General features: G+C 44.4%; 3 protein-coding genes across 6 annotated transcripts; 1 reads left to right on the forward strand and 2 right to left on the reverse strand.

Annotated features, from left to right (window-relative positions):
• Positions 1-447: 447 nt before the first annotated feature.
• On the reverse strand, positions 448-4,452 carry LOC101760598. 3 transcript variants are annotated; one of them, XM_022827394.1, is made up of 12 exons: positions 3,914-4,452; positions 3,546-3,856; positions 3,220-3,402; positions 2,106-2,207; positions 1,994-2,029; positions 1,797-1,892; positions 1,611-1,712; positions 1,378-1,494; positions 1,239-1,271; positions 1,107-1,157; positions 892-976; positions 448-808 (listed from the first exon to the last, which is right to left on the reverse strand). In XM_022827394.1, the coding sequence occupies exons 1-12, from the start codon at positions 4,206-4,208 to the stop codon at positions 780-782; spliced, it is 1,440 nt and encodes a 479-aa protein (XP_022683129.1). In that variant the 5' UTR covers positions 4,209-4,452; the 3' UTR covers positions 448-779. The 3 variants fall into 3 exon arrangements, with proteins under 3 accessions (XP_022683129.1, XP_012702163.1, XP_012702162.1); XM_012846709.2 differs by having other exon boundaries at positions 1,623-1,712; positions 3,546-4,452; XM_012846708.2 differs by having other exon boundaries at positions 3,546-4,452.
• A 13,343-nt stretch (positions 4,453-17,795) lies between these two features.
• Positions 17,796-22,383, forward strand: LOC101761526 (methionine aminopeptidase 2B). Its single transcript, XM_004972897.3, has 13 exons — positions 17,796-18,069; positions 18,817-18,913; positions 19,418-19,544; positions 19,672-19,708; positions 19,790-19,897; positions 20,110-20,209; positions 20,308-20,453; positions 20,545-20,636; positions 20,758-20,852; positions 21,163-21,259; positions 21,366-21,509; positions 21,706-21,923; positions 22,007-22,383. The coding sequence occupies exons 2-13, from the start codon at positions 18,845-18,847 to the stop codon at positions 22,115-22,117; spliced, it is 1,344 nt and encodes a 447-aa protein (XP_004972954.1). The 5' UTR covers positions 17,796-18,069; positions 18,817-18,844; the 3' UTR covers positions 22,118-22,383.
• A 124-nt stretch (positions 22,384-22,507) lies between these two features.
• LOC105914686 lies at positions 22,508-23,369 on the reverse strand. 2 transcript variants are annotated; one of them, XM_012847147.3, is made up of 2 exons: positions 22,924-23,369; positions 22,508-22,822 (listed from the first exon to the last, which is right to left on the reverse strand). In XM_012847147.3, the coding sequence occupies exons 1-2, from the start codon at positions 23,037-23,039 to the stop codon at positions 22,534-22,536; spliced, it is 405 nt and encodes a 134-aa protein (XP_012702601.1). In that variant the 5' UTR covers positions 23,040-23,369; the 3' UTR covers positions 22,508-22,533. The 2 variants fall into 2 exon arrangements, 1 of the variants encoding a protein (XP_012702601.1); XR_001164410.3 differs by having other exon boundaries at positions 22,521-22,822; positions 22,928-23,369.
• Between the last annotated feature and the right edge of the window lie 881 nt (positions 23,370-24,250).

The following is a 24,250-nucleotide window of genomic DNA, read 5'->3' on the forward strand; positions in this document are numbered from 1 at the left end:
TTCTAGAAGCTGACTGCCCGCAGTCAACCCTGGTCAAAGGTGGGCGTCAGAGAATATTCTTTCAGCTTCATCGGCTGTCAAGACCTCATCCTCATCGGCTTTGTGTTTATGGCTTGTCTATCAGACAAAGCTTATTGAGCTTGCTCTAACATAGCTTGGTACTTGGTAGAGATAGGAAATCTGTTTAGTTATTACAGTAAAGTTCAAACCACAGCCTCTGTAGATAAACAACATTACTCACGCCGTCCGCAAATAAGAGATTCCGAGGCTTAAATTTTGTCTATATACTAGGAAACCAATCATCACGTGGCTGCTAATCAAGCTTTCAAGCACGTTCACCGGCTGTGCTTATATTTGTTGTGGAAGGAGTATAACAGGGTTAAAACAGTCCTTACATTTGTTGTGGATGGAGGAAGTACATGTTACAACAATTTATAGTCCAAATCAAGACCCAAAGGTTAAAATCAAATTTGATAAGCTCGTAAACGCATGTTTAACTGTTATCGAGTCACAAATGGTTGATCTGAAAACACTTTCAACAACTGAGGGTTGAAGTACTACGCCCTTGGCTGATACATCAATCTCAGTGTAGGTTATATTATATCGGCTGCCAAGGATATGCTGGATAGTAGATATCTCAGAACAATTAAACTATTATACTACATAAAAACAATCTCAAAACCCATAAGACTAAATAAAGCCACAATTTCTTTCTGACAGCCACACCACCACCTTTGTTTCGCCATCGTCTCCCTTGCCCTGTGGAGGGACCCTTCCTCTTACCATAGTGATTCAGAACCTCTCCTTCCTAGTAAATCACAATAGTAATTCAGAAACTGCATATTTATTATTGAGACCTAAAAGGTGTGTGCCTGTTGAAAGTCTGCGTACCTTTGGGAATCAAATCAATATCTCTTGCAATTTCCAACTTTTTCCTGGCATAATCCAAATAGAACTTTCGTTTCAAAGGTGAAGCCTGAAGATAAAATTCAGCCTCCGCTTTAGCAAAATAAAGCCAATTTCCAGACAGCATTAAAAGCCATAATCAACTAGTAAAAATATATAGCTACAGTACAATTGCTTGCCACGGAAATCAATTAACTTACTATTTTTACAACAGCCTCTCTTATCAACTGCCGAGCTTTATCATCTGCGGCCTGAAAAGACAGAAGTTCCATCAGTGTAAAGAATTTATTTCCAGTAGCAGTAGGGCAAGGATCCCAAGCAGACCAGCTTACCATTTTGTCAATGCCAGCCACATGGGCATCATACTGGAAAAAGGAACAGGACAAAATAAGCATCTAGATGAACTGCTAATTGAAAAAAAATATACACCAAAGAATTAGGGAAATGCTAATAAGAGGAGAAGGAACTTGCATAATCTTTTATTGGGAATCTGCCTGGAGTGTTTTCAAGCTCATGTTTAATATAAGAACTCCACAAGGGAAACATGTCTTTGCTATGTATTTCCAACAAGGCTTCTTTGAAACTCATCTGAAAGAAATTGAGGTCAAGAAATATGTCCCTTAGCAAGCAAGCATATGTATAAGAATGCAAAGCGATACACCAACAGAAATGGAGAGCAATGTGGGTTCCTTAGTTGTGCATACTGAGGTACTAACTTTTCCTTTAGCAACCCGCTTCCAAATCTCAAAATAGAGACCATCTAATCTCTTGAAACAAGAATCAAACCTAATGCTACAGATATACTCCTGCATTAAAGAATAGAATGTCAAATTCCAATATATCAAACACTTCTCAACAACAAAATTAACAAGTAAGCAAGGTGGCATTACCGGGAAACTGTAGAAAACTAAAAATGGGGAAACATTGGGAAAGCCTGCTGCAATATCCAGTGCTTGCATGTAAGCCAGACATCTAACTTTTTCCCACTGAACAACAAAAAAGTTCCCATGCACGATGTGTCACTACAACATCAATTTACATTGCACAACAGTTTATTAAGCACTAAAGGCTTTTTGGGAATGCTTACCTGAATTGTGCTGTCTCCCAGATAATCTTCAACCCACTGTCATATGAAAAGAAGGCTATTAGACCAAAGATAATGTGACCAGTAGTTTACACTTCGATCGAATCAATCATACCTTGGTCCGGTTCGCTACCTCTTCAAAGTACTGTACATATGCTTGGTCTTGTTCGTAAGTGTTAATAATTTTGTGGTAGAAATCCCAATCTACATATCCAGGCTGCACAAAAGAATATGTTGTCTATTAAAAGCAAAGTAACATCTACTATGTACAAGAATATTTCAAGTGCGGAAATATGTGCGCTAGCTGACTGTCTCAGAATGCAAACTTGAAAATGTGGATTTCCAAAAGAAGCCTAATATGATTTGAACCAGCAAGCTAGAATTTGTTGATACTATGACAAAACCATGCAGTCATATGAAAATCCTATTGTGTGGGTCTTAAGTACCAAAGGACAGTGCATTGTCCATAATTATAAAAAGATAACAGTCATAGCCATAAAACCAAGACAGCTAAACTCAGCTCCCTCACCAGATCACTAGATGTAATAAAAATAGAGCAGTGCATGCCTACGTAAGATAAGAATTTCATGTGCACCTTTTCTGCTATCGATTAATCATCCACAGTCGAAGTGGTGTGGAGTGAAATGCAAGGAACTTATATTCTATTGGTTTTCTTAACTAAAAGTTGTATGTATCATGGCCATCCCCCAATGGATAGTTGCAAAAATACAATAGTTTTTTTTGCTTCCTTCAAGAAAAGCAAAGACTGCCAAGTTGATTATGATCGTTGGCAAGTGGCAGATGGATCCTCGCAACAAACTCAACACAAAATTTACTGCTGTTTCACTGGTCCAGCAAGTTATAGTCAGACTGTCATTAGTATTTTTAATACGCTTGAGAACATTAATTACAACAAAACAATAATGTTAATCACACATGTTGCAGACCTTGTTGATGCCCAGAACAACAAATTCAAAATAAAAACATAGTATTAGCTTCAACAAAACTAAATGTTTGCAGCATATTATAGAAGGTTGTAGCAGATAATTAAGCTAAGCTTACTCTTCCAACATTTTCTTGAATTAAGCTATTAAGGAATACAAAAGGCTTCAAAACCAATCAAAGTAACATTTAACGCGGATGGGTATAGCAACATGTACTTAGTGATAACAAGAATGAGAATTAGAATTAAGCTAAGTGGCATGGAGAATTCAGGTGTTCATACTTACAGCGCGAAGCACTAGCCGCTGGTAGTTATCATACTGAGCGTTCCTGCAGCGCTCAAGATCGAAGTACCATTCAAGGCTGTCCTCATAGTACTCGAAAAAACTGTTATTATAAAGTTTGGACGGAGGGTAATGCAGTTTCAGATTCACATCATCCAGTTCAGTCAGCTTCCTATCCACTGTTAACTGCAGAAGACAATCATAAAGTAATTAAAAACGGATGCAAAGCAGATGCAGAAAACTAGAGTACAAGGTACCAGACAACATCGTTTAGATACGCACAAAGAGTAAATTGCTAAGTCTTCTATTCATGTGACTTTTAAAGATACCTCATAAGCTCTGATGCGGTACAAGGCTAACTGCTCGTACAACTCCCTGAGCTGCTCTGGCTCGTATTCAGGACCATAACCACAAAACTCAGGATCAACAAATTTTAGGCTTAGGCGTTTGCTTAAACACAAAATCTTTTCCTGGATGGTTTCATCATCCATGTCGAGGAGGGCCTGCACATCTCCTCTTGCACTCCCTTGTTCTTGTTTGTGCTCTTCAATGGCATGGACACCAATCTTGCCTGAATGCTGTTCATCTTCAACTGCAGAACAAGGTTTTTTGTCAGACTGTCCATCTTCATGTTCATCATGTGCAATCTTGCCACGTGCCCTAGAACAAGTTGATTTCGGCTTCTCATGTTCATCATGTGCAATCTTGCCACGTGCCCTAGAACAAGTTGATTTCGGCTTCTTGTCCATCTTAAGAAGCAAGCTTGTTTCCTCCTCATTAAATGGGGCTTCTTCTTGTGCAACTCCTGACCGGCTGCTGCTGCTGGTGGAATCATCATGTAGCCAGCTTTCTACCTCAGCCTTCCTTAAGGATGCTGGCACAATACCTTCTCCAGATCTATGAGGATAGGTGGGTTCTCCTGACCGAGAAGAGGCGGCGGGAGCCGCGGGTCCAGAAGATTTGCGGTTCTTGGAGCGCCGCCGCCTCTTCATCTTCGCGCCGTAGGACGGTTGAAATCAAAGCAGCAAAAGAATCGAAACCCTAACAAAATACAAATCACTCGTCGAGGTTAGGGTTTCGGGCTTTCCTGCAGTTGGGGACTCGGCGATTCGGCGGAGACGGATGGATTGGAGTTGGAGACTCTCCTTGGCGACGGCGAATAGGCAGCGGAGGGGATCGCGTTGCCATCGCGTGGGGTTTCCTATTTCAGGCGGATGGATGCGAGACGTGGATTCGGAGGAGAAGAGATGCGAATATGCAATGAGACGAAGGATTCGGAAGGCTCTGGAGTCCCGACGCGTTCATGGGCCTGGCGGACGCGCGGAGAGGCGATCGGGGCCTGGTGGACGCGTTCATGAGCCTCAGCCAGGCTCTCTTCTCTTCCCTTCTCGGTTGGCCCAGTACTTCGCCCGCCAGCCCTGCTACCGCCCGCACGTCACCTCCGCCTCCTACGTGCCACCAAAATTTTCTCAACAAACAATTTCAACAATTTAAATTTACTATTTCAACAATTTAATTACACTATATTTCAACATTTTATATATAAAATGTTGAATTAGTTTTTCTAAAATGTCCAACTAGCTTGGATGAAATGTTGAATCATGTATTTGCAAATGTTGAATGCATATAAGCTTTCATCATTAAATCACCAAAACCCACTTAAGGGGGCTAAGATACTCTTCAATCTCCCCCTTTTTGGTGATTGATGACAACATGCTTAACTCTTACAGAGATATTATAAAGTATCAAAACATAAACGAAAAGCAAGAACATGTGCAACTCCCCCTTAGCATATGCCATAGGATTTGAATTCAATTGAATGACCTTTACATGTCATTTGGCATAATATCAGTGAGTACAAGAAGAGTGCACATGTGCTTGACAACAGTGGGGTGCAAGAAACGAGTGTAACAATTCATCTGTGATGAATATGACATAAAAGCCACTTCAACAAGTAAACAAAGAGAAATATGACAGGATGTCTAGAGATTTCTAGAACAATCTCCAGAAATTTTCGGATTTCTGGAATTTTTCGGAGAAATTTCTGGAATTCTCCGCACATTTCTGTCAAACTCAAAAACAACCATCACAGAAATTTTCACACTAACACAACCATCAATTCGTAGATAGATAATAGCAGTTCTAAGTAAACATTACACCCATTACAAGTTCATGCTCACGTAGTCTTACAAACCATAAAGATAAAAGGTAGAGTTTTGATACAAAAGCTATCCATCCCACAAATCACTCCCCTTTTGGCATCAAGTGCCAAAAAGGAAATGAAACCACCAAAGGGCAGCTACTCCTCATGTTCGTAGTCATCGTCCTCCTCCTCGTCATCATCGTTGTTGTCCTCATCGTCCTCTTTTTCATGTGGAGAAGAGGGAGCACGTGTGGAGTGGTAAGGGTGAGAAGAACCACCTGGGGCACACGATGGAGGAGAAGGAGGAGGAGGAGCAGCAGCAGCAGCAACAACAGCCTCAGCAACATCCTGGGCATCCCACTCAGCAAAAGGATCATCAAACTATGGTAGCTGATGGTATGGATCAATTGGAAGTCCTGCAGCATCCTTGAGCTCAATGATATCCTTTCGGTTCTTGTTCACCTCATGAGCTATGTGCTTGCACATTGAGAAGATGCTTCGGAGCACTCTCTTGACCATGGAACCCCTAGGTCTCCGGGAGTGCCTCAGAGGAGAAGAAGCACGTGGCTCATCATCATCATGTCGTGGGGCATGACTAGAAGATCCTGCTGCCCGACGACGAGAGGTAAGTGAAGGATGAGGTCTATTATCATCTTGAGGCCGAACACGAAGAGGCTCATGGGCACAGTCCTTTGGGAAGGTGATCTTGGTGACCCTCTCAATCATAGACATCAAATATGGAGCATATGGGAGATGCTTCCTAGCATCTGTCATGGCACGATGAAGTTCATTCCATATGAAATCAAAGATGTTGAAGGGCCAACCTTTGAGAGCCATGCGGAGCAAGAGATTGCCTGCATAGTAGCTGAGTGTAGTGGCATCACCTCCCTTAGGATCAACGGTGCTCCTGAAGAAAGAATTTAGCATATAGTAATAGGAGAGCAAGTTGTTTGCTTGTCCATGAATGGCCACCAAAGAATTATAGAACATGAATTGGATATCCTTAGTTTTGGCTGTGTTCTCAACATGGATGTGGTCTCTTTCTTCAACCTTGGTTCCAAGACCCAAAAGGTGAGAAAAGGTCATGTAATCAATAGCATAGTGCTCACCCATGGTAGTCCAATGAATGAAATTTGTGCTTGCCTCAAAATAGTATGAACAATGAAACTAACTGAGGATCTCATGGTTCCAACCATATTTGGAACCCATAAGTTCATAGAGACCATGTGTCTTACACTTTGCAATAATCTTCATGAAGGTGTCATTGTTCTTCTCCTCATAGTACTCCCAATCAACATATCTCATAGGAACAATGGGAGCATTCCTTAGGTTGCGAAGGACCACAAAACTATAGAAATCCATATGAAATTCATTCCAGAAGTATGCATCAATGCCCTCCATCTTCCTATACATGAAAGGATCATGACTCCTTTCCTCCTTGAGAGCCAGTGACTGGTTATGGTAGTCCTTCCCCAACCTTGGAGTGTAGCCAAAAGGACATGCAGGAGGAGTAAGAGTAGGGCAAATGTGTTCATTCCTTTGATCCCAATGAAAAGTGTCAATGAGATGCTCGGGAGTGTTTGGACAAACATCATGAACTATGCCCCTATCTCTCTTGACAACCTTATACTGAATAGGCTTGAATGCATCATATAAGCATCTCCTCGACCACGGGAGGATCTACGGGATGTCTCAATAGGTTCCTTTCCCTTCCTCCATGGTGCAACAATGAACTACTCCTCCTGAGGAGATTCTTCCTCCTCATACACTTGTTCCTCATCCTCTTCCTCACTCATCACTCTAGGAGGATTAGGATCATGGAGAGCTTTGGTCCTCCTTTGAGTGGCACTAGCACTAGAACTCTTTGCCTACCCATCTGAATGAAACAGAGAGGATAACCAGGATAAGCATAGTTTCATGAGAAATTCAACAAGTACTTGATAAATAAGATTTGGACTACGAGTTTTGGATTATTCCGGAAAAAGTCCGGATTTTTCTGCAACCTGCGGAGATTTCCGAAAATTTCCACGAGTTTCGGAATTTATGAAACTTTTCCAAAATTTTTCGAAACTCGAAGGCCAAACCCTAATATCTCATACATGATGAATCTGTCATGGGATTTATATGGAATTGAAGATCCTAGGCCTATACATGCTAGTAACAAGATCTATCCATGAGAAATCCTAAGGAACAACCCACATTATGAGATCGGGAAAAAGGAACTTGGGTACCTTAGGGAAGAGAAGAGAAGAGCCTTCAAAGATGAAATCCAAATGCATCATGTGAATCCCCTTCGCAAAATGAGTCCTTCTTGATGATCTTGCGAAGTTTTGATGGTGGAATCTCCAAATCACCCTAGGGGGCGACGGATGGAGTAAGGGGAGAGAGAGAGAGCCGGTGGTAAAAAGATAGGAAGTGAATGTGATAGCCCTAGTACTTAAGAAAGTAAATAAAAGAATCATCAGAGTGATTAAGAAGCAAAGCAGTGCTAACTTCAAATTGCTAAGAGTTCAGATCCAAAAACGCCTCAAATTTTGCTAAGTTTTAAAACTCCTTTATGTTAATAATCACTTGTGAAGCAAATAAAAAAAGAAATTTTGTATAAGAAGGCAAATCTTTGGCCAATATAAAACTGGTAGATCTCTTCAAATTGAACACCTTTCACTCATAGCACTTCTTCTGATTTTGAGCAGAGGGTGTTCCAAAATCGAGTAGAAAGTTCGGTCAAATTCAAGCAAATTCAAAAACCGCTTTGACCAACGTTCCACCAAAGATCCCACAATCCTATCTCCAAATCCATGGAGTTTTTCACCTGTTGGTTTTTACAAAAGTTATAGCCTATACCTTGAACTCCAACTTTTATTTTTGGAAATTCAAACACGTAGTTCAAATTTGGTGATAAAACACGCGTTAAACACGACACCCTTGCACGGCACGCATAACGAGCATCATTGTGCACTATTGAGCATCATGAACACCATTTGTGCATAGTTAAGCATCATGAGTATCATTTGTGCATAAATGAGCATTGTGGCCATGCATTGTTTAAGTTCACATAAATTGTTGTTTATTGTTGAAAAACCAAACTTGTGAAGCAACCCCAATTTCTTCTATACAAATGTGCATCATATTATTTTATTTAAATGCTACATACAATTTAGTGATTTTACAATATTTCTAATTGATTTTTCAGAGATGTTTGCTTGTGTTAAAAATTCATTTAAAATTCAGTTTTGGCTGTTTTCTTTTGTCAATTGCGTGAAAACCAGAGCAGCTCTTGAGTCGATTCTTGCGTCATTGTATTTTTCTTTCAAACGAGTATTTTTGGGAAATTTTTGGACACCTATAGCTGTGTCAATTGAATTGAGAAAGTTGAACTAGTTAAAAAACCCGTGGGCCCACACATCAGACCTTTCTTCCTCCTCTGTCCAGCACCTGTGCATCGCCGGTTGGCCAGAGACAGTGCCATGCTTGCCGGATTGGGCACGCTAGTGGGGCGCTCCTTGCCGATTGGCCATCAGGTCGTCGCCCACGCGCCCGTGTCTCCCACCCATGTTTCTCTTGCACATGCGCTTCGCTGGTTGGCAGAGCCGGTGATGCTACTCGCCGGTTGGCCAGCACCGAAGCCTCTACTCGCCATTGGGCAGGGCCAGCAAGGTTCCCTCGCCGTATTGGGCCGCCGTGGCAAGCTCCATGCCCCTCCTCGCCTATAAAACCCGAGCACCGGCCTCCCTTGAACCCGCACCACCTCCTGCCTCCATTGCAGTACCACCCAAGCTCCAAGTTCCCCATCTTCGCCGGCCTGATTCACCGTAGTGGCAAGGCCTCCGACCGATTCCTCACCCCAGGAGCTTCCTCAAGCCGTCGCGCATCCATTTCACACTCGCCGGCCGCTCTCCTCGCTTGAGCAGGCACCCCCACTGGCTGCCTCTGTCTACTCCATCTTATGTCCATGGAAGTTCCACCTGCTGCGTCGCCCCTCCATGCTCCTGAGCCCGCTGGTGAGACCCTGGTCCCAAGGCGCCGCCGCACCGCTATCTCCCCCCTACCGCGCCATCCCCCTGTCCATGGCCGGCCAAGAGCCGTGTGTGCTGTGTTCTGTCGTGCCTGTTCTGTCCAAGGAAGAAGAAAGGGCACTTTTCAATTTTGCCCCTCCATTTATTCCTTTTAGCATCCAGGCCCTCCCACCTCTCTCTTTCCATTTTTATCAGAAGCCCTTCCACTCCCAAAAGTAATTACAAAGAAGTCCCTGACTCCTTTCAAAACAGCCCCTAAACACCTTCTTCCCGACATTTTATGAGCCAAATCCCCTCCGATAAACCCCAAATTCGACCACGCCTTTCTCAAATATATTTCCTCTTAATCATCTATAAAATCCCTAAAAATAATCTTCGTTCCTATTTTTAGTTTGCCTCCTCTCTTCGAGCTCAATGGGTACAACTTTATCCTTCTTTTAATTTTTATGTGCCCGATTGTGTGTGCGTAGATGCATTGTGGGAAGAAGAAAGAAAAATAGGGGGTTCATGGGATAAGTTTCAGGGACCTATATGCGAGAGTTCGATAGATCTAAGGGTGGTTTTGCAAGTGGATTTCGGTATTGTTTTATTTGCTAGATTTAAATGGTTGCAAACTTGGAAAATGGTAGAAAAATGCTAAAAATATGAATATTATTTTGTTGAGTTCCTAATGTCTAGTTTATTTCAAAAATGATTTTGTGCATGTTACTATTCTGTAGTAGGTGCTATGATTTATTTTGTCTAAAAGTCATTAAAAATCTTATAAATCATATGATGAACCAAAAAATAGTGATTCTAGTTTTGTTGGATTCCTTGTGAGGTCTACTTTATTTCAAACTTGAGTATGTGCATGTTATTGTTATACATCTTACTATATGAACTATTCATCTCTAGACTTGTTACATGCCTTATACATCATATAGCGCTCTAAAAATTGTGAAACCACTTTTGTTCCTTTTAACATGCATGTATCACTACTACTTCAAGGCCAAGGGCCTTGCCATGAACGAAGAGTATGTGCCACTGCCTGACCACGAACTCAGCGTAGCGCTTAGCCCAAGGGATCGATACGCATCCCTCCGATCTGATGTGTACCGCGCGCTTCTGCACGCATACGTTCAGGCCACACCTTCTAGCTACTCGGTGGAGTGATTCGAGAGTAGCTAGAAGGTGATTATTTCATCAAGGTTCGGCCTTGTGATGACAGAGATAGCACTGATGCTTGACGGGGAAAGGAGGTTGAGCATGAGGTTGGATGACAACTTTCTCGTAGGGGTCAATATGGTGTGCTTGGAATTTGTGGAGATGAAGCAACAGGTGGTGGCACTTATGGACCCAGGGCGGCGATTGTGCTTAGCAGTTAGCAGATATGGAAGAATAGATTTTTCTGTTCGACCTGGAGAAAATGCAACTCGGTGTTTCATCAAAAAAAATGCAACTCGGTGTTAGTGGACTGCTGTGGTCGGCTACAGGCTGCGGCAATTTCAACTTCACAATGGGCATCTAGTTTACTTGCTTGCGTGTCCGAGATGGGATCGTCTACTTCCAAATAATTGATACCAATTCTTAGATAGTGACACATGTTGTCAACATGTCACTAGGGTCACGATTCTTGCCATTAGATTATTTTTCAGTTTATGCTTCCTCTTTTTATGACTGTCTTTTGTAATCTTAGCTCTACTTTGCAGCCCCCCACCCCATATTGGACTTCATTAGGCGCATTAGCGCACGTGTTGCTAGGGCTACTCAATGATAAGAAATTAAACATTATTTATCATGTAACATACCGTTTAACCACTACTTTAGTTTTAGTGGCCAAGATGGAAATTTGACATGTTATCAAGCAGTGAACAACGCAGTGGGCTATTACTACATTTTTTGATTTCTTGTCTATTGCCCTTATCTCACATCTATCTACTGCCCCTTAAAATCCACCGCTTGCTTCTTTCCTACGTCCACACAAACAACTATCCCCACCGACATGATATTTTCTCCATCCACCCCGTCCAATACACCCAGAAATCTATCTCACTTGAAATGAACGATAAAAATCTCTACTCGCACCATTTTCTCTCTCATCACTCAAATCCAAAGGCTGATGTTCTTTGGTTAGTCCTCGCGGAGCCCCTCCCCAGTCTCCACCCCAATGCCACATCTCCCTTGCAGCCCCGCTCATCCACACTCCATCCCGTTGTGTGGCAAAAATTGGGGGTCGAGTGCCCAAGTGCCTCCCCTTCCCCGAACCCTCTCTCCTCTCCTCTCTCTCTGCTCTCTCCAGATCCAGCAGCCGGCGAGGTGGGGGCACGGGCATTGGCAATCATGGCTGCCGCGAGCCAGTGCATTGCAGGGTGGGGCGTTGTGCCGCCAGCCCCACTCGGCGCGTCCCGGTCGGCGGCTCAACGGAGAGCGGAGGCCCCGACGGCTGCAGATCTGGCTGCACGTGGGGGGCTCGACTCGATGGCGTGGCTCGATCAACAAGAGGGCCAGAACCGGCAGCAGTCGCTGAAGCTCGGTGCAGCGCGGGTCCGGGTGAGGGCGTGGGGGCAGACGCGACTTTGCCAGTGCCCATTGTCGACCGCCTCTTCCTTGGTCGTGAGGGATGAGCGCAGGACAGGGCTGCGGCGGCCAGATCCGATGCGACGCTGGTCATCGATGAGGTGCAGCGCGGGCTGCAGGTGGCACACGCGTTGGCCATCGGCTGACGGATCTCGCGCGCGGGCGGCCGAAGGCCTAGCTTGCGGTGGCGGCGCTCCATAGCTTGGGGCCCCGCACAACGCTGGTACGGTGTATGGCAATGGCACCCATCCATGGGGTGTGGCAGTGGTGAGCATGGGTCACGGCAACACCTATCCAAGTTGGGAGGCGCACATGGGGTAGGGGTGCACGGCGCTGCTCTGCGGCGTGGGCCGCTTGCGATCGACGCGACGCGGGACTGCGGTCTGTTGGAAATATTCAAAGGTGGTCAAAAAGGCTGAGAAAAAGAAGGGGATAAGGAAAACACCCTAGGACTCTCTGACTCACAACCTCCACCCTGCGCCTTGATCGGAGGAGCAACTGACTCGATGGTTGTGGCCCAGGTTGCCCAGCGCTATAAGTAAAAGAGGGAGCTGGTGGGGTTTAGATCACGCCAACGCACCTAAAACCCACGCATACTCCCCCAACACGCCACCTGATCCCTAGCAGCGCTGGAGCTACTTGAAGATCGCCGTCGCGCCGCCGTCGCCATCACTGGCCAAACTAGGTGGATGCCACAAGGTCGACCGGATCTTCTACGAGCTAGTACAACTACGGCAACGGGATTCCCAGCCTCGTCCACGACTCCCATGGCTGGATCATCAAACAACATCGTTGCTAGTTGTGATCCTAACTCATTTGCTTAAGTGGTGTTCATGTTTAGATGTTAAAGATCCTGTTTTACTTGAGTTAAGTAATGTAGATTCCTACATTTGGTATCCTAACTCATTTGCTTAAGTGGTGTTCATGTTTAGATGTTAAAGATCCTGTTTTAGTTGAGTTAAGTAATGTATATTCCTACATTTGATATCAGTTAATCCAATTGCATCTAGCATGAACCCTAAGCCTGTCTAAGTTCAAGTTTTAGTCCCTTTACTTGATCCGTCAAGTTGTTCTAGTTCAGAATTAGATGTCAGTGTGCCTAATTACAAGTCTAAATAAGCCAATTAGACACTGATAATTACATTTTAAGATCTAATTTCCCTCGGTTAAGTTAATTAAGGCTGAATTAGATCTGAATTAAGACTACAATCAAGGTTAATTAAGTTCGATTTCATGCATAAGCTAGCATATTAGACCCTAATTGAGTCCTAATTCATATTAATGAAGTGATTAGGGTTAGGGTTCGTCTCTGTTTTACCCGATTCGACTACTGTTTTCCCCAAATCCCCATTGTCTAGCTACAATTAACGCGTGGTCGTCGCCGAGCACCAGCCATCAGGAAGCCGAGGCAAGGCCGCCGCCGTGCACCGCACGCCATAAGAGCACCACCGGCGAAGCCCCTCCACAGACCCACGCGTGACTCCGTCGCACGCGGTGCTGGGGAGAATGCTCGCAGTGGCACAAGATGCCTGCGGCGCGGTTTGGCCAATGACGGACAGCGACCGGTGCTGGAACTGTCAGATCTCCCACAGCGCCTTCAGAGCACTCGCCCACCATGAAGCCCGCAACGGAGCCCCTCGACGGAGCCACGCGCGACTAGGTCGCACACTGGCGAGAGGGCCCGTGGCGGAGCTTGGCTAGGGCGGCGTGACGGGTGGCGAGCGGCGGTGCGGAGGTGACGAAGAAGGAGACAGAGAGGGGAGCGGCTGCGGCTGCGGGGGAGAGTGGTAGAATGGCTAGGTTCCGGGGGAGGCGCGGTGCTCACCATTTTTGCTCGGCCGAAATGCGCGCCCAGCCATAAGATGACAATCAACGGCTCAGATTAAGCGGCCAGCTTAAGCGGGCTCCGAGCCCAGGCGGGTTGCGCACGCGGTTGGGCCAAATTGGTGGCCCAACCATTGGCTGCCGGGCCACAAGACACTGGGCTAAGGCAGACTGTCAGATGCCATGCACGCTGGGCCGCTTCTCTGCCACTGCGCGCGCTGGATTGGGCCGTCAGTTGGGCCATAGTTCGACCGCCGCACGCGAGCTAGGCTGCCTTTTGCCGCTGACAGGCCGCTTGCGATTTGGGCTTGCGTGCTCCTCTGAGTCAGGCCGTCGAAAGGCTCAGGCCGTAAGCTGGGCCGAGTAAGCTGGGCTCGCAAATTGCGTCTGCTGGGCCGTGGCTTAAGACTTCTCTAGGAGTTGGTTTGGGCCGCTGGCCGGGCCACCGACAGACCGCTCAGCCGGGCCGCTGGCAGGCCGATGCAAATATCGAGCTAGGCTTGCGCTTGAGTCCGGCGTGTGCGTTGCTGGACTTGCTGATTTGAGTTATTTAATTATGCTAATGAATTTCTAAGTTGCCCTTAATTAAACTATTTTAAGAGATGAAATTCTTAGTGAATAGAACCAACATTCTGAGTAAATACTTTCTATTTACTCAGAATTCCATCTCTTATCGAGGTTGAAGGCACGAGGATAAGGAGTTGCCAGCTTGAGGTTAAGTTTTTCAGCACGAGACTAAAAATATGAAGGTGTGAGAAGCATGACCACAAGGAGCCGTGAGAAGCGTGACTACTATGAACCGTGAGATGCATGACTACTATGAGGCATGAGAAGCGTGACTTTGTAGCAGAGTTCAATTTGTACATGTTACCCTAAAGACTTTTTATGGCATATTCTAAGAATGTACTAAACCAGAAAAGGTATTCATGGTATGTAAAATGATCTTCGAGTTACTATAAAAGGGGGAGTCCTACCCGCTGTAAAAGGACGGATAACTTTTCAACAAGATCGTAAGTGCTTTTCCTATTTCATCTGTTATGTTGGAGTTTCTTTGAGATTTGCTTCCTAACATTTGGCAATCCAAGAAACACTCCTAGAATTTCTAATGGATGAGGTAATAAATCCCAAGGAGAATTTTATTCCGCTGGACATTCAATTACCATATCATAAGACTCACCGTCGGGAGGATCCTAAAAATTAAGAGGACAAATTATTGTATAAATAGTAATGGTATAAATACTAGTTCCATGTGTATAATATAATAAGAATTGTATATATAGTTGTAATAATTAATATTATGCATACACTATCGTGAAATATATATACGACATGCATACAATACGAGCGTATACGTATAAGTAGCATACGCTAAGCATGTATACGTATAGGTATATATATAAGTGAAACAACAATTAGCATTAATATGAAAAAGGAATCAGACCAAAAAGAAAAGGGTGTTTACACCAGTAGAGAACTGACTTTCGATGCGCCCCTTTTAATCCTGATTTAAAGTAGGCCTGGTATGAAAGGGGGTGCGCGGAGCTTTACTCCCGGTTGGTATTTGCAACCGTAACTAAAAGTCACCTCTTGTCCCGGTTCAAAAATCAACCACCCATGGGGGACCCTTTTTGTCCCGGGTGAAAAAATCAGCTACCCGTGGGGGATCCTTTTGTCCTGGGTGGTAAGAACAACCGGGACTAAAGGTCACCCTTTTAATCCCGGTTGGTGTTACCACCCGGGACTAAAACTCACAACATCAACCGGGATAAAAGAGTCCCTCATGGGTGATTGAAAAACCCTCGGATCCTTTTATCCCGATTTGTAATACCAACTGGGATAAATGGGATCTTTTATCCCGGTTGGTGTTTCCAACCGGGATAAAAGGGTTCCCCACGTGTGCCCTGGGGAAGGACTAAATGCTTCATACCCTTTTATCCCGATTTGTAATACCAATCGGGATAAAAGGGGGTCTTTTATCCCGGTTGGTGTTTCCAATCGGGATAGAAGGGTCCCCACGAGTTAGTATTAAAGGATTGGATCCCCTATATAGTTAGATGTGGTGTGTAGGTGGGATGGCAAGGAAGTTACGTGTGAGGCTTGAGGTTGTGGGTTCGAATCCCACGAACCGCGCACGCGCATATTTCGCGTGACTTGTGACTTGGGAAGTGCGCGTGTGGGGGGGCCTTCCTAGGACCCCCGGGATTTATTTATTTTTCAAAATTTTTTTCGCAAAACCATTATCCCGGTACCAACCAGGATAAAAGGGGGCCTAGCGTGCCAGCCCATTTAGTCCCAATTGGTATTACCAACCGGGACTAAAAGGTGTCTTTAGTCCCGGTTGAGGGACTCGGGATAAAAGACACCCCCTTTTGTCTCGATTGCTTTATCCCGGATGGTTTTTTGAGAGATTTACACCCTTTGAATAGGGACTAATACTCAGTTTTCTACTAGTGTTAGTCCCGGTTGGGGGCCACGTGCATGCGCCTGCATGGCGACCCCTTTAGTCCGGTTGGTATTGCCAATCAAGACTAAAGGAGGCCTTTAACCGGGACTATTGCTAAATTTTTCTCAAGTGACTCGAGTTCTAGATTTGTAGTAAAAACAGTGGAACCCTATCAAAATTTAACTCAACCCTATCAAAAGTTAGATCCCGTGGAAGATGAAACCGTTTGGACTTGTCGAATTCGAATGGGAGGCTCGGCTTGTAACTTGGAGTAGAAAAAAGGTAACGGGTGTCAATAAAGACTGTTACCGATGACGGACACATTAGTAATGGTCGTAGTTGGTGTCCGTTAACAATGACATTTGTAATTGGCGTCAATATAAAGCCTCTTACTAATATCGAGTCATTTGTGTAACGGGTGTTAGTAATGATCCGTTGCGACCTCTATGCTTATTAGTAATGGTCCATACTAACGTCCGCTACTAGTAGTGTCATTTGTAACGGATCACGCGCTACCTAAATTGAGCTTTCACGTAGTGAATGACACATAGCGGATTCTACTTATATAAGGTATATAGATTCATTTGTGACTATTGGCATCCTTTATATTGTTTTTTTATTTTCTCTGTGTTTATCCTTTGGAAATTTTAATATTAGATTAGCAAGCCCTCTGCCAATTGAGTATTTGTTGGTCATTCTAATTAAAAAAAGCTCGGATCATGTAACAGGCCTACCTACATTGATCCATTATTTGATCATCCTACAAAGGTTGATCTGTCTGTCGGCTATGTATAGGTAGTGTGCAGACAAGGACTTGTCAAGCGATTGTGACAGCAACCAAAAATTCAGATGGACTTGTATTCATGCCATCGTATTTAACATGCATGCAGCTGCACTTTGGGACAGATTTCCATGTTGAATTTCGCGCGCTACAAACCAGGAAATCTCGTGGACAAATTGAGATTTCGATGGCGACACTGCAGGACCTTTCAGTTCTTGCGTGTCTACGTTTTTCACTAAAGCATCTCCAGTTACGAGGAAAATTCCTTTTATGGAAATGAGCGGTAGTATCTGGTAGCACAGTCGGTGCCGTATGCGCCTACAGTTCAGTGTCTATTTGACGATTGTGCTGGATTAATGGTACCATCCATTTTCTGCGTGTTGAATGATCAGACAGTCACATCAAATGTATGCGACTGGAAACAACCGTTCAAGTCCGTACGTGCCTAGTTTTCTACAGTTTTTCCAATCTCCACCATTTTCCGCGATCGTACGCGTGCCATGTAAGTAAGTATGTGACTGGTGCGGCACGTATCTTTGTACTAAATCTGTACCTAGTAGTATTAAAATATATAAAAAAGTAAAAAACATAACTTCGGATGTTATTATCCAAACCTTGATAATTTTAGAAACAAAACACAAAAACATTTTAAATAAAAAATCGAAAGAGAAAAAGAAAGAGTAAATAATAAAAGTGGATATTCCGAAATAGAATTCTGAAAAAGGAAAAACCCTGCTCCTCGACTTCCCCCACGTAGTTGCAAGGTAATTACACACCTGTGCCATGGGGACAAAACAGCCGACTCCCTTCTCTCCCCTGTCCCCCACCCTCCGCGCCCCCTCCCGTCCCGCCTCAGGGACGACTAGGGTTTGGCCACCGCCGCCCACCAGCTGGCCCCGCCGCCGCCGTTCCAGGGGAGGGGGGCCGTCGCCCTCCTTTTGTCTCCCGCGCCCGTCACCTGCTGGGTCCCGTCGCCCGCCCACGAAATCCCCAAGCTGCACAGTAACTGAGGCCGTCGGAGGTTACTGGGTGGGAGCTGCCCGCCCCGGACGACTCGCTCGCTGCCTGCGGGGAACTGGCCGATTCCGAGGTAGGCCCCCGCGTGATTGCAAATCCGATTGGTGTCTGTGCCGTGTGATGCTCTGGAACGGGATGTGAATTTGATTGATGTATGTACATGGTGTGTGACGCAGCTGCATGACTGCATGTTTTTCCTCAAATCGCGCAATTGTGAATGTAGCATCAGGTGGACCTTGTTTCGTTTTTAGGATATATCTGTTGATAATGAATATTTGTGGTATATTGACATAACGTATATCAGTAATTGGGATGCGGTGTATCGCATCTATGAACCTAGTTGGCTAGTTGAACAAACAATTCATTTGTGTAACACGAGTCAAACAGAGGTAGTACAGGTAATTCCAGTACAATCCTCTGTTTCATGACTCAGGTGAAGCCGATTTGCCAAGCGATTTTATAAAGTGCTTTTGCTCCACTGGAGCTGCTTCACTAGTGGATCTTGCAAGTTTATCCAAATGGATACGCTATTGTTCAGTTAGAATTGGTTGCTACAAGCTAGCTGTAGAGTATAACTTGTATAAGTTCTATAATACTCGCACTAAACTTCAGATGAGGCAGCTGGCTCTGTATTAAGTATATTAGCTTGAATGTCCCTTTCCTGAAGTGATATCCACTATGCTGTCTCTCATCTAGCTTGCCAGCTGATTGCCAAAACTTGCTAGGTAAACAAACAAATGAAAAAAAACGAATTCAACAAAGGTTTTCATACAGTTGTGATACTTTGGCGCATACAGTTTTATTGATTCTGCACATTCAGGTTTGAACCTGCTTTAAAAGTATACAGTATGGCTGCGGTTGGTGCAGCAACCAAGGAGATGGAGGCATTGCATGTTGGACAAAATGATGAAATAAAAGTAAGTAGCTGCAGCAGTTCCTTTGTTTTCCATGCCCCATGCAATGAATCACTTAAGCTGTTTCTACAAAAAGGAGAGTGCATTTTCTTTGGCATCTATTTGAGAACTGGGGGATTATTCTGTTTACAGAGTTGGTCCTGTTCTAGTCATGACAACTGGCTGTTGTTCCTGCATACACATGTTTAATGCATTATTTGCCTATTCATTTGTTCCATGTTGCAATTATGCTTTATCTGAATTTGCCATTTTAAGTAATGACCAAAATTTCCTAATAATGGTCACTGAACTTTTGACTAGAGAATGTGGGTAGCTTTTCCAGAACTCAATTTGAAAGCGAAATGATTAGAAGACTTTTTTTGAGGGCAAATGATTAGAAGACTTGAATATAACAACTATTACTGTTACATGGGTTGTGGATTATTATATGGCATATTTCTCTTGCGTTACCCTTGCTTTGCTGTAGTTTTTATTTCATAGTAATAAGCATCCATTTTTCTTTTGCAGGAGAATCTGATTAAACAGGACAAAGTTGCAAGTAGCACTAGTGCAGTTCTTGCATCTAAGTCCTCACCACCAGAGGATGATGATGATGAAGCACAAGCTGATGGTCCATCTCAAGATGGAGCACCAGGTGACAACTCTGCCTTGCATGTTCTCTTTGCCAAATTTCTCATATAAAGCTGAAGCTTATTCTGTAATATCTAGCATTTGGGGTGAGGTTAGTCTAACAACTGTCTTTTGAAATGGGTATTCTTCAGAAGCTGTAAAGAAGAAAAAGAAGAAAAACAAATCCAAGTGAGTTCTGCTGTTGAGTTGAACCATACTTTTCTTGTTTGGTCTTTTTCATTTGACAAGGATGATTCGTGTCTTCCATAGAAAGAAGAAGGACCCCCTTCAGCAGACAGATCCTCCATCAATACCTGTCGACGAGCTTTTCCCTTCAGGTGACTTTCCTGAGGGTGAAATCCAACAATATAAGGATGAGTAAGTGCAAGTCTATCACCAGTAGTTGAAGTTCCGTTGAATTAAACTATCCCATGTGCCATGTGAGCATATGCTGGGTCTATTGTCGTATCAAATCCTTTACATCTGGAATGTATTGGGGAGAAAAGATTTTGTTCCATCTTTTTAAGTTTGGCAGTTCTGAACTATTATAATGAACTACTGGTAAATACTTACAAATCTGTACTATTCAGTAATTTATGGAGAACAACTAGCGAGGAAAAGAGGGAGCTGGAACGACTGCAAAAGCCAATGTACAACTCTGTTCGCCGAGCAGCAGAAGTTCATAGACAGGTTTAAAATATACTCTGCAATTTATTTGCAGCGCAGTTTTGTTCTATAATCTATATGTTGTTGGTTGCAATTCTACAGTGTATATTCTTATTTGCTAGGTGCGGAAATATATGAGGAGCATCATAAAGCCTGGAATGTTAATGGTTGATCTATGTGAAACATTGGAAAACATGGTCCGGAAACTTATTAAGGAGAATGGACTGCAGGCTGGCATTGCCTTTCCAACTGGATGCTCCTTGAATTGGTATTGTGTTCTATAGTTTTCAGTTAGTTTGATATATTTCTATTGTTTTCTGAGTCTTCATTAATTGATGGAAGAAAAATGCAATTCTTAGGGTTGCAGCTCACTGGACTCCAAATGCGGGTGACAAAACTGTACTACAATATGATGATGTGATGAAGCTGGATTTTGGAACACATATAGATGGTCCGTCAATTGTTTTGCTCTATTTTATTGTATTTGGTTATTTGTTGGACTACCTGTGGTGGTTCCTGGTCAATTTGTCATTCTATTTTAATTGCAAACGCTAACTTTGTATTTGTTCCAGGGTACATTGTTGATTGTGCATTTACCGTTGCATTCAATCCTATGTATGATCCACTGCTTCAAGCAACGAGAGATGCCACAAATACTGGGATCAAGGTAATTTTGACTTGTTTCTCTGCACTCTGTAGGCGCTGTTCATGCCATTTTCCTGTAGTGCTCTGCTTGATTTTACAAAAGTGTGTTCTTTTGCCCAAGTGTAACACATTCATGTATTCTTTGGATACTGATTTCCACTATATAATTATAGTATGTGTAGGCATCTCTCTAGGTGCTAATGTATAATTTGTCTAGAATAATTTGAATTTCTCCTGTTAGTGGTCTGGTATATGTGGTTATCTGAAATTGTTTCTTCTGTTATAGCATGCATGCATTGAACATCAATAATGATGTGATTACTTCATTTCAGGAAGCTGGAATAGATGCACGGCTTTGTGATGTTGGTGCTGCAATCCAAGAAGTAATGGAGTCATATGAGGTTGAAATCAATGGAAAAGTTTTCCAAGGTAATGTAAAGCAGTCAGATACAGCTTCTGATTTTACAATCTGCGAAAATAATGTAAAGTGAAAAAGGAACTGATAATTCAAACTACTTTGTTGCTTGTGTGATAGTAAAAAGTGTTCGAAACCTCAATGGACATAGCATTGGGCCATATCAAATCCATGCTGGGAAATCAGTTCCGATAGTGAAAGGTGGAGAACAAACAAAAATGGAGGAGGGGGAGTTCTATGCCATTGAAACTTTTGGATCTACTGGTATGTTACTCTTTTGCAGCTTGAACTCACAGATAGAAATATATATGAGTAGTGTCATATATGTCATATTTGTTTTGCCAAAAAAGAGTCACTTGGTCACTTATATAAGTAGAATGACCCTTGGCTGTACAGCATAAATTATTGTCCCTACTCAGGACAAGGCTTCAAAACTTGATATGCTTCATGATGTTTGCAGGAAAGGGATTTGTCAGGGAGGACTTGGAATGCAGCCATTACATGAAGAACTTTGACGTTGGACATGTGCCTTTGCGGTTAGCAAAGGCTAAGCAACTACTTGGGACCATCAACAACAACTTTGGAACGCTCGCCTTCTGCCGCCGGTACTTGGACCGCCTCGGCGAGACTAAGTACCTCATGGCTCTGAAAAATCTCTGCGATAATGGTATCATCCAGGTAGATGAACAACTCCATCTCCACCCCATCGTCCAACCCCCGTCACTGTCGTGGTTATTCACCGTCTTCCTTTTTGTCCACAGCCGTACCCTCCCCTGTGCGATGTGAGAGGGAGCTACGTCTCGCAGTTTGAGCACACCATCCTACTCCGGCCGACCTGCAAAGAGGTGATTTCCAGAGGCGATGACTACTGATGGAGGCTGCAGCTGTTCCTTTGTACTGGTTGTTTACGTTAACGAAGTACACACCGTTTTTGCGCAATCTGTGTACCATCTGTTTACGCACCAAAGGAAATATCACAGTGGGATAAACAATCTGCCACGGTGGCACCTTAGTCAAATGTTTTGATTTTGGAACTTGTTTTACGTTGGTCTAGAATTGCGACCCCGTTGGGTAACCTTGATAACGAACATCACCTGGGAGAACTAATACCATGTTTTGGAACATGGATTTTACTGCATTGTTGGACCTAGCATAAAAGGTTCTGTTGTTTTTTTAGCAGCTGTTGCGTATTAACCGATATAACCACTAGAATACAATTATCAAATCGGAATGTTGATATAGATAGGAAAACAGGACCTGCATGTATTTGCCACGCAAAGAGAAGCAGCTAAAATGCTGCTGCCCCTGAAGAAAGTGCAACAGGATCGGCCATATTTGGTGCGGACGGCATCAATTGAAGTTGCTCAACCGCTGCAAAAGAAGCTGACTTGCTCTGGTTGCTCTTGGCTGACGAAATGAACACGCCATTCAGGTTCAGAGTTGCCTGTCTCAATTCGTCTGCGGCAGCAGAGTATCCCATCCCATGAATCATTCTTGGTTCATGTGTGGCCTTGAAAACAAAATAGCAGTTCTGAACTTCCACCCAAGGGTCATGTATCCGAAATCCTAGACATTGTCTGCATAAGAAAGTTCAAAAAACAAAATGATATAGTCTGACCTCTATAACGCAAGAATCAGAGGGCGAATGATGCAATGCTTTTGAGTAAATTTCACGAACCTACCAATATTTCGAGAGTATCCCCCCTTTAAGGCAAAGCATCGAACATGTAGCGCGCAGACGTCCAAATCGCACGCACAAGCGTAGATGATGGCATTCGCAATTGGCATCACCATCGTGGCACATTGCCTGCATGATTACGGAGTTCATAGCCCGCATCAGAGCATCTCCTCGGTGAGCTATAGCCTCCATGGATTCTCAGCTTCTCTGGCCATTGCCGAGCTGACGCCAGTCCGCGCCACCGCCGGCGCTGCCGCTAGTTCTTCTCTACGGGGGACGCTCTGCGGGCCGGAGGAAGCGTCAGGGAGCGTGGAATCGGTAGAGGGGAGCGCGGGACGGACGTCGGCAAGGCCAGCGGCGGTCGGCGGGCGGCAGCGCAGCGCAGCGCCGCCGGATGCCATTGCCGCCGGCACCGAATGTTTTGCGGAACAGCCCCTGTTCGTTGCAAATACCGCCACGATTTGGATCGCGAGGAATCGTCGCGATCCGGTTATTCGCAAATTACCTCCCGGGTTTTTACAAACAACCTCCTAATTTGGGCCATGTTTAGTTACTCCCAACTTCCAACTTTGACACTATGCAAAAAGAAGATTCCCCATCACATCAAACTTGCGGTACATGTATGGAGTACTAAATGTAGATGAAATTAAAAAGTAATTGTACAGTTTTGTTGTACTTTACGAGACGAATCTTTTGAGCCTAATTAGTCAATATTTGGACAATAATTCACAAATACAAACGAAACGCTACAGTGTGCTACAGTGCTGTAACAGTAATTTGACACCTCCAAAATTGGCCAACTAAACAAGGCCTTGGATATTCGCGATCCGATTATTTACAAATTACCCCTTTACAAATAGGCACCTGGATCGCGATCCAAATATTTTGCAAATTGCCCCCCGTCTTGGTATGTCTTCCTGGCTAGCTGTCCACGGAAGGCCGCCGCCGCCGCCGTGCTCCCGGCCGGAATCGGGAAGCTCCGACGTCACCCTCTCAAGCCCCAGCACAAGCGCTCCGATCCGTTCCTCTCTGGCTCCCTCCGCAAAGGCTTCCGGCGCAAGCTTCGTCGGCAGCCGGGGACTCGAGATGAGCGGGCAGCCGCGGCTTGAGCTCGCGCGGAGGCCGGGAATGTCCTTCGCGGGCCGCAGGTGCCACCGCATTGGCTCCTGCACGGCGGCAACCCACGCGGCTGCCGGAACCACGGCCGCGGCAGTCGTTGTCAGGATCACCAATGTTTGAATGAGGATGGCCATTCAGTTTCGTCAGAGCTTGTCGTCTCCCTGCTGGCGACGTCTGTGTCGGGTAGATTCCGTGAACCTGTTCTCCA

Source organism: Setaria italica, chromosome VI (assembly GCF_000263155.2).
Source record: "Setaria italica strain Yugu1 chromosome VI, Setaria_italica_v2.0, whole genome shotgun sequence".
In the NCBI taxonomy this organism is placed as follows: Eukaryota; Viridiplantae; Streptophyta; class Magnoliopsida; order Poales; family Poaceae; genus Setaria; species Setaria italica.

Bases quoted from the DNA above. Each gene is read 5' to 3' on its own strand.
- LOC101760598 (XM_012846708.2), bottom strand. From the start codon at position 4,208: ATGAAGAGGCGGCGGCGCTCCAAGAACCGCAAATCTTCTGGACCCGCG. The intron at 1,495-1,610 runs GTATGCACAACT...AATTTCTTTCAG, and splicing joins AAGGAAAAGTTAGTACCTCA to ATGAGTTTCAAAGAAGCCTT. The intron at 809-891 runs GTACGCAGACTT...GTGATTTACTAG, and splicing joins TATTGATTTGATTCCCAAAG to GAAGGAGAGGTTCTGAATCA.
- LOC101761526 (XM_004972897.3), top strand. From the start codon at position 18,845: ATGGCTGCGGTTGGTGCAGCAACCAAGGAGATGGAGGCATTGCATGTT. The intron at 20,637-20,757 runs GTCCGTCAATTG...TATTTGTTCCAG, and splicing joins TTTTGGAACACATATAGATG to GGTACATTGTTGATTGTGCA. The intron at 21,510-21,705 runs GTATGTTACTCT...TGATGTTTGCAG, and splicing joins TGAAACTTTTGGATCTACTG to GAAAGGGATTTGTCAGGGAG.
- LOC105914686 (XM_012847147.3), bottom strand. From the start codon at position 23,039: ATGGTGATGCCAATTGCGAATGCCATCATCTACGCTTGTGCGTGCGAT. The intron at 22,823-22,923 runs GTTCGTGAAATT...TTTCTTATGCAG, and splicing joins TACTCTCGAAATATTGGTAG to ACAATGTCTAGGATTTCGGA.